The following is a 10,206-nucleotide window of genomic DNA, read 5'->3' on the forward strand; positions in this document are numbered from 1 at the left end:
TATGAGACAATTACAATAACTAATAGTCTGCATTGAAGTAATAAAATACCGATTTTTCTATACATTGAATTATTTTTTATCTCTCACAGGACCTTCTATGGGCCGAAACGAATGTTGCCCCCTAAAATTATTCCTCATAAGGCATACATCCCACCAGTTTATTTCAAAATTGGCGAGTCACTTTTCCCTAGTTTCCCTTGTAAGTTAAGCTGCATTAGAGCTGTTTCAAATGCATACGAACAATCATTTCGTAATGGGAAAGAACCCTTAATAGCACACGATGACATTCAGACATAGGTTACTACACAATTCTGAATCCATGTGGTGTACCCTACCTCCTCTTCAAGTTGATATCAGCTAAAATACACCCTGTAGACTTACTAAACAAAAAATCACATTAAAAAAATGTTTCTTACTAAATTAAACAAACTATAACTTCATGGCTTTTAAACTTTTCTATTATTAGGTGACAATTATAATGGCTCAAATGCACCCTGAAAATCCTTCAAAACCACATCCTTTCTACCGAATAGCCGATATCTGCATGGCCCTCAACTTCACCCTGGATCCAGTTGTCTATGTACTGTCAAGACGTCCCCATCGCAGGGGACTTCGCAAACTGATGAAACCGTTGTGCCAGTCTTGCTGGCCACAGGACCATCGAACACCTTCCATGAGGTCATCCCAAGGTATGCCCCAGGTTTTATGGCGTAAGTAGATTAGTACTTTTAAAATCATGCCTGCACCTTCCTACCCCTTCTTCAAGCGTGTGGTTGCATTTGTCCACTTTATGTGCTTGCCAGAAAGCAATTTCATGATCAAGTAAATAGTAACTTATAAAGGTGAGACTATCTATTTAATCATGTTAAAAGTATTGTAGCGAGAATATGATAAAGGAAATGAAATGTAGATTAGGTCTCTTGTATAAAAACCTTGTATTTGTTATGAAAATTCTAAGCTATTCTAAAGCTTTATTCTTAATTTTAATAATATATACAGGGTGATTCCAAATTATTTTCCCGACTCTTGAAACTTTGATGCGCAATAACACATGAAATAGGTAATATATAAAGATTGGAAATAAAGATCCAAGGATATTTTGGCACTGTTTTTAACATAATTTCTATATGCTATTTATGCCTAAAAGATCGTAGCAACAATCCAATTCTAATCAGGAACAACTACTTGGAAGAATTATTATGATTGCTTGCAATGCTTGTAAGTTTGACTTCACTGACCAACAACAAGGAGAGAAGCAGGTTTGTGATTTGAAGTCCCTGAAGAAACTGACTGCTAAAAAGCCAATAGCACGCAAGAAACATTAAAGACAATAATTTAAAAGAAAAACATTTTGTGGTAAAATAAAAGACTTTACTCCAGCGAAACCTTTACTTATTGCTTTATGAAAGCAACTCAACTTGTTTATCTATGTCAATAATAAAAAAAGAGCTTGCGCGTCAGTGCAAATCGATGTGAGAAATTCGAGACAAACGGGAACATTTTCTAATATGAAATTTAAAGGGTATGTCTTATAAGGGTATGTCTTATATGCCCACTTTACTCGTAATATGAAACAATAAAATATAGAGGTCATAAAAATATAAAAAAATACCTTAGGAGTAATATGGCCTCACAAAAACAACAAGTCTAAATAATATTTTTCACGCACCTCTTCTAAAAAGTATACTGCAAAGCTTGAGAGTACAGTACCTCTGTCTTTTCCTCTGCTTATAAATATTCCTTATTTATGCTCAAAAGTAAAATTTCCCACTTATTTTTTCAAAATAATGTGTTGTTCAATCCCCAAAAAGTTTCATTGATTTTTCTATCAGTCATGAGAAAAATAAACAAAACTAAGCAATAATCAAACTAATTTTATTGTGCAGCGTCATATTAAAAAGACGATAAAACAGTATGAAAAATTTTACTTGTCACATAGTTTCATCAATCTCTTTCACAGTATTTTGATCTTTTTTAACAGGCTTAAGTGATTGTTCAGATGTATCATATTTTCTTTCCAAACAAGTTTTATCTAACTCCCTTTTCTTAAAAGCTTAAAGGAAGATAAAATAGAATAAGATGTAGTGAAATATGTCACAAGAAAAAATTTGCAGTTGAATTTTCGAAATGAGAATGAGAATGTTTTTAAGCATTGAATGTTAAGAACTTTCTTATTTTCACCTTATCGTAATCTTAACGTTGTTTATCATAATTTAAGGATATTTTTTTTTAAAGATTTTAATACCTTATTTTATTAAAAAAGTACAGTCATGAATATAAAACAAACTCATATTCAATAATATTTTATTGATAATGCAGAAATTAGTTTCGAATATTCAGTCAGGAATCTAAAAATATTAAAATCTATGGTACCAAATTCAGAGCACTGTATACTGTAAAAAATTCCGTATTCAATTACGGTAAAAAGTAGCGACACATAGTTTGATAGTAATTTTTACCGTGAAATCAATTTTAACCGTAAAATTTTACGGAAAAATATCTGATATACCATAATTTCTATAAAGTGATATTTACTGTAAAATCACTGAATCACTATAATTAAATAAATATCACTGTTAAAATTTCGGTACAAAACGTAACGGTAAAAAGAGTTTTTACAGATGCTGCTCTCAGGTTGCCAGTACTTTTTACCTAAATTTGATCCGGAACTTTTTGCAGTGTATCCGTGTGAATTTCTCTGGTAAATTTCTCCGAATATCGCACTCGGCTCGCACCGACCACAGTGTCGACGTAAAATATCAATAGGGGTAGACGGATCATGGATTAATGTACTCGTGCCATCAGGCTAACCGTGGAAGGTTTTCGTGTTTTTCCTCTCCATGTAACGTAAATGTGGGTTAGCTCCATCAAAAAAAACGTCCACGAAGGCAAATTTCTTCCAATACTTGATCCAGGAGTTCCCTCGTTTTCTGAATTAGGTTCAAAATCACAAGGCTCCGGAGTTGAACGTTAGAAGACGTATAACTCAAAAATTGGGCCTGCTGTTCAAAGACGGTTATAAACTCACTTTTATGATCCTTTAAATTTTAAATTACTTATGGAAAGAAAAGGGAATTTGTCAAGAGAAGTTTCTCCCTTGATATAGCATCCTCTTAATGATACGACTAAACAAGTGTAAAATTTCTAATTTATTAATCTTTTTAAAAAAGAAAACTTTTAATAACTTATCTTTTGTAGAAGGAAGCAAAATAACTAAAGAATTGAATCAACACAGCCTCAGTCACAGTTCCCAAAAAGATTGCATCATATTGGAACAAATGAATAAAATGAATCCAAAACTCCGCATCATTTTCAACACAGCGACTTCAAAGAAAGCCAATGGAAGCCAACCATCATCGCTGAAAGACGATTCATCGAATTCATAGATCGACCTTAACTCCGAAAAAAGAAATGGTTCATGAATCGAGATTGCGGTTCATTGCTCAGATTCGGCTACGAAATCTGATATTTAGACATCCAATTTGGAACACCAATTGCTGAAAGCAATTTTGAGAAGGGGGTTATGAAACAATACAGTTTGGTTTCTGTCATTTTAAGTTCAAGCACTTCGGTTTTAAATTATCTATTTGTTGTTTGAAAAGAGTTAAAGTTTGATGGAGCAACTTCAAATAAATGATTAAGTGCTATTAACTACATTATCAAAGCTGACGTCAATTTTCCAAACGGAGATTGTATTTATTGAGCAAGCCTGTGTTAAGAATGAATTTGTATATATTTATGTAATTATAATTGTAATATCTAATTCCTTAATTGTAAATATCTAATTCTCATTTTAAATTGAGCATAATGTAATAGAATTCATCTTATATCGTCAATGTCTATGAAATATCTTTTTTAACAGATTAATTTGTACTAAGGAGACTCAGGTGTTTGAATCTGTTGTTTAAGTAACCTTGTCAAAAGTGGTGTACATTAAAATATTATGTATATTTTAAAAACAATGAAAGAACTGTTTATAGATAATATTAAGTGTCTTTGTCTTTATTTGTAATTAATGTTATAAACATTGTAATATAATTCTTTGTTAAACCAGCCTGTTTGTTACCTTTGTTAATCCTGTTTGTTTGTCATTTGAATGAAAAACTAAACCAGTTCATTAACTTAGCAGAACTATGGCTCATAAAATGTTTCTTTTTTTGCAAGGTTATGCTGTAAAATGAAAAATTTATATAATGTATATAGAGATAATATGCATAAAGACAAAATCTGGCTCATACTTAATTGTGCGTAAATCTCAATTCTAATATTGTCTTTACAATTCAAATTTTAAGAAAAGTTTTTTTTAAAGAAAATCTCTTCCACGTGTAGTTTCTTACAAAACAGTCTAGATTTTTTAATCTAGAGAAATTACTCTCTTGGTTTTTGATAAATAGCAAAAAATAAAATGTCACGCTTTGTATTATAAAAAAATTATTTTGTTTTTATATTTCCCCTATTTACCTAGGTTAATATGACTATTAGTTAAATTCTACTAATAATTATTTGAAATTTGAGTAATTTTACTAGCTCGCAATTGAAAAAATAGCATAAGCTATTCCTGATCGATTTCTGAAAAAGGGATTTGACTACTATTTTTCCCCTTTTTTTTTTGCCTTGAATACGAAAATTAAATTTCAAAAACTGATACAAAATTGATTTTGGAAAAAGAATTTTTTTTTTTTTTTGTTTCTTAAGTTTATCACAAAAAAAGTGTCAACAACACTGCAAAAACTTTCGGCTTATGGTTGCCAACATTTTTGATGTTGAGGTAAACTGAATACATTTTTATGTATAAAAAAGTAGTAATCATGTAAAAAATGTTAAAACAACAATTGTGTAGAAGAATTAGTGCCAATATATTGCTATAAATGTTCTTGTTTTTTAAGCAAAATGTTTTTTCAATAAAGCCATAAATTGTTTATAATGCACATGAAAATATGGGTTTACAGTAAATAAACAAACAAAAAAATGAATGAATAAAACTATAAACAGTGAAAAAAATTTTAAAAAATGTGACATGGTGAAAAATTTAATTTACCTCAATGCCAAAAATGGTGGTAACTGTACACCAAACACTTTTACAGTGCATATAAAAATCTCAATTTTGAAAATTTTGTCACTTTCGATGATTTATCTATTGCACAGCAAAATAAACTTATTGGAGAAAAAATTTTAATGTAGTGTAACAATTTTATAATCATCATACTAAAAAATTAATCACTCTTAAAGATATAATGAAAAGCATAATTTATTAGAGTTCACCTCTGGATTTGATAGCCATCCGGATTTAGTTAGGAAGTGATTTCACGAGGTTTTGTATGTGCGTCTCATCCAGTTTAGGCGCCTTAGAATTTAATCGCTCAAGTTAGGTGATTTTGCAGGCCATCAGAAATGCAGTAGAACGCGCGAGAGCTCATAAAACCAGTCACATATAAATCGATGAACTTCTGCTCATCATTAATGTTAAAATTAACATGCTGATTCATTTTAGGAATCAACTTGGTGAGCTTGTTCTGTCTAAAATAAGAAAAGCATCTCCAAAACACCACAGACCAACCTCCATTAAAAATGGCTTTTCATGATTTCTTTAGGGGTGGTTAATTCTTAATTCAGTAATCTTAGTTTTAAAAACATAACTAACTTCCAAAATATTTGTCTAGGTACAATCATTATATTTTGAAAGTTCTTAAAAATCTCGTCCGTTATATTCAGGAAAGTCTTTCGTAAGTCCAAATTGAATTGAGATTGAGGAAGAACTGCTTTATACCAAATTATGAACAAAAGTTTTCTAAAGGAAGAGAAAAATAAATACACAGTTTATGTGACCACTTTCAATAATATGTAAAATTATTATGCAACTGTCCGCCTTTGGCCGCCAGCTTGGTCAACTTTCAAAACTATGTTGTACAGCATATAAACTTTAATAGTAACCAAGCCAAATGTACAAACACAACTGTATTTAAGTAACTTTTGGAATTTTAATAATAATTTAAAATTTATCCGACAACCATTAAATCCCACAAACCACCGTAAATATGAGTTCGGGACATTTCAGCATGGTAGGCAGCACAAGTATTAAAACTATTTCCATCTCTTGTTGAGAGATAATATATAAAACTCATCCCAATGCTCCAGTAGCTGCTGCACTACTTCCTTATGCACCTCTCGAGCAATAACTTAAATATCGTGTAATGCGTATATGTTATTGCTAGAAAAAGGCAAGTTCCGTCACCAATATTTGGTATGACAGTATGCGCCCCGGTAAAATCCTAGAATAGCCAAACTCTTGGCGAATTTTTGAAATCTTGCCAAGTTGGCGATTGTTACTGGGATTAATGCTGCTTTTTGATTATCAAAAAAAAAAAGCAATTTAAATTATTACAAATTTTTTAAAATATTTTTTAATAGAATAAAAAATACAATCTCGATCAAACTCATTTGTTCTCCAGATTTAGGGCATTCACACTATTTCGAAATTAAATTTTGATTCATACACCATTCGATCATCGCTCTCTTACCTTTTGCATTTAATAAAGTTACAAATTAACTTGTCCATTCGCTCGCCATTTTTAACCGGTACCGCACAAAAAAAAATTGCAAAATGAAATAACGGTAATAAATCAAATAACGGTTAGAAATAAAATAACAACGGCGATTCTAACAGCAAGAGATCAGAAACATAAATGGCGGGGAAAAAAACTTTTACCTCTTTTCTAATGAAATCCAGCTTTCGCGTAGGTATACATATCAAATAACCAATAAGGTTTAAGAATTTTGCTGGGGTAATCTCCCCGAAATATCTTTCGGAAACCTAGTTTGGCGAAATTTTAAAAACTTGCTTGGCGAGATTTAAAAAAATCGCCATGGGTCGGGCTATTCTAGGATCCACCCTGCGGCCCCTCAGCATCGCTTATGAGTAAGATTTCTACAGCCATTTTAAAAATGATCGAAAATAAATTTAAATATGAACTTACTTCGGAACTAAGTTTTTATTTCTAAAAAAAAAAATGAAGTTATTTAAATAAATCCTTAACTCATAACTATTTAACACTACTAAAATTATTTCTCAAGACAACCTAACAAAATAGTGTTGCCAATTTCGATAGAGAAATATCCGCGTTCATGACGCCTCATAAGAAAAATATGTATTTAGATTATTAGACAGAGTAAAGGTCTGATAGATAAACGCATCTATAACTTCAAAAAATATTTTAGAGCACATCATAATCAAATCGTATAAATTATCATTGATGATATTTTAGTGTAGGAGTATAAAGAGGACATATTACGGGTACTTATTCCCCGTAGGCAGTGTGTAAAGTGTGATCTAAGATATGATTTACCTTAAAACAAAAGAATAGTCGAAAACAAAATCAAATTTTGATCACTTTTAAAACATAATTTAAACATTAATTTTTTTTAAAAAAATTTAGGAGCTGCGTAAAAAAAATTTTTAAATTAGGGAAAATTCTTAAATTTAATCTTTCTGCTCAACAAAAAGTACCTACTTAACAAAATGTTTTTAAGCATGGTATATATCCTAAATAAATTGATGTACTATATGTTGAAAAAATTTTTGATGAATTTTTAAACAGCATTTCACTTCAAGCATTTTAACTTATGTTATTTTTCTATTGCTGCATAAAGTTTCAATTTCGATTTGCATAGCTGTTATGCACATCCAGTTTTTCATTTATTACATTAAATTTAAGAAGAAGAAAAATTTGGCTGTTTTCACTCATTTTACAATATGCTTCATTATATTGTTATTCATACCTTGACTATTCAATTAAAATTATTATGTTGACATTTTGTGTGTATCAAGCAGAATTGGAAGAAAAAAAAATGTAAATAGTGTAAAGCGTTTACAGTCAAATTTTTTGATTACTTAACTTTATTTTCCAACACATTTCTTTTAGAAAATGTTCTTCGGAGAAAGCTGCCGTTACAACGCACTAAATGCATAGTTGTAAAAAGTTCGTAATCGTAATTTTCATGCTATTGTATTTATGCTTATGAATGATCTATTGTTATCTTTATCAGGTCTATGTAATATTCGACGTTATGAATCATCTGCTGAATTAATTGTATTAAAATAAAATGCTCTGGAATTAGTTTCTTGGTTTTTACTTGAAGTGAAACACAGCTGTGAAAATTGATTTCTTTCTAATTTTTTTTTTACCAAACTTAATGAATTCAAAAAATCACAAATTGTAGATAAACCAAAAACATCTACTATTTCATGGAATTTAATAGCACAGTGCATATATAACTTTATGAGAAAAACATTAAAAGCAATGGAGCAAAACGAATCGGAACATTTTCCACTTTATGTAAAAACAAATTTAAATTTTCCTTTCTTTCGATGATAGTAAATTAACTTATTTCGCGTAGAGAAAATGCCAATTTTTTCTCAGTCAACGTTTAAAGATAATCAGATTAGCAATATTAGCAGCTAAATTTTTTTATGATTTTTCATTTAAAAACATTAAAAATGTGTGCAAGTAACAATCCTCTCCATTATCTTGATTTTTCTCCCCTTACCTTTCAGGCAATCCATTTTACTTGTTAATCAGATAGGTGAAATGAACGAAAAAAATGAACTGAAAAGAACTAAATTACGAGTGTTTACATGCGATCACAAGTGATAGGAGTAGCTAATCAAGAAATTATTAAAAAAAATTTCAAAGTATAAAATGATTTATGGTTGGGTTGATTGGTTCTAATGCCATTTGCCACACAGGCATGCCTGCTTGGTGAAACCGAACAAATTTAAGGCAGAGTGTGCGGTTTTTGTTTTTCAGTGGCGCCATCTATGGCCAGGAATTCGACTTCGCCACATCATACGTCACACCTGTTTACAAGGCAGACCCATTCATTCATCCACAGATCGTAATTTTGACCTGAATCAGAGAACGATCGATCTCCAATACAGTACCCCCAGAGGTGTTGATTTGTAATGGGAACATGAAGGACTTAGCGACTCAACAGAATTTTAACGTGCATCAGTAATAGTATAGAAGTTGGAGTAGAAGCTGGAGGCTAAATGATCGTCCGAAATTATCTGAAAACAACTACGCAAGTAGTTCCAGAAATTGACGAACGATGACAAGCAGAGGTTGGAAAACGGAACAACGTAGTTAGCTTTTAAAAGAAATTCCTTTTTACTCAATCAGAGTAATGATTGATTTAAAATTCTTAAAACTGATATGTAAACTTGAGTGATTAAATAAGAAAAAAAAAATGCAGAATAAATTATTTCACTGAATTACAACCGTGCAATCGATCATATTTGTATTAATTAAAGATTTTGTAGTTTGTAAATGAGGGCAGATCCCTTTTCTGCGAATACATGTTGATTTTGAGGTCAAAACGAAATGTATAACTCTAAAATTCTTTTTCATAGTCGTGAAAAGGAACAGAAAATATTAATTTAGACATATTAAAAATATTTATTCTGTATGCAATCGCAAGTGTTTAGGATATGTTTGAAAGATACATTTTACCAAGACATAACTCCATTCAACATTTTTACAATTATGTGCATTAATCTACGGTCATGTTCATTCTTTGTAACTTGAGAAAATCGTAAGCATTTTTGGTGAACATTTTGAAAAACACATTACAAGAGGAAGGAGGATTTGTCTTTTGATTTCGTTATCAATTCGCGCGTTAAATTCGATTAACATCGGTGAAAATATAAATATTACGGCTGTTTGAGTAACTGAACGAAGTGTATTTTAGGTTTAATAAATAAGAATTTTCGAAACCCTGAAATTTATTTCTATTTAATAATTTTCGAAATTAAATGTGTTTTGAGGGGAAAATCATGGGGAAAAAATTTAACTACTTTTTAAAGATAGAATTATTGATCATGGATAATAAAATCACTTAGAACGTGGAATGAAAGGATATAGTTGGACAAATGATATAGTTGGACAAATGATATCGTAAACGAGGATTGGAAGTTTAAAGTTATCCCAAAAATGATAACAATATATACAGTGTGTTCCAAGATAACTACACTTCATATATATCTTTGAAATATTTCTAAAATCTGAAGCAAAAAACTGTAAAAAAGGGGGCTAAATCAAAATTAAACCAAAACTTTAATCTTTAAATGCGTAAAAAAAAATTTTTTTTTATCGGTTTTGCATGAGTGTGCAACTATCATATGTGGGAAAGAGGCAGAATATTGTGATTCAA

At 30.5% G+C, this 10,206-nt stretch overlaps 1 protein-coding gene across 2 annotated transcripts in view; it reads left to right on the forward strand.

Moving 5' to 3' along the window:
• LOC107441408 (prostaglandin E2 receptor EP3 subtype-like) overlaps positions 1–8,114 on the forward strand; it is a 63,744-nt gene extending 55,630 nt beyond the window's left edge. Inside the window, exons 3-4 of one of the 2 annotated variants that reach the window (XM_016054648.3) lie at positions 467–710; positions 3,199–8,114. In XM_016054648.3, coding sequence (XP_015910134.1) covers positions 467–710; positions 3,199–3,386 — 432 coding nt within the window. In that variant the 3' untranslated portion in view covers positions 3,387–8,114. The remainder of the gene's footprint in view (positions 1–466; positions 711–3,198) is intronic. The other variant, XM_016054650.3, reaches the window with a different exon arrangement.
• The last annotated feature ends 2,092 nt before the right edge of the window (positions 8,115–10,206 follow it).

The sequence above is a fragment of the Parasteatoda tepidariorum genome, chromosome 4 (genome assembly GCF_043381705.1).
Source record: "Parasteatoda tepidariorum isolate YZ-2023 chromosome 4, CAS_Ptep_4.0, whole genome shotgun sequence".
Classification (NCBI taxonomy): Eukaryota; Metazoa; Arthropoda; class Arachnida; order Araneae; family Theridiidae; genus Parasteatoda; species Parasteatoda tepidariorum.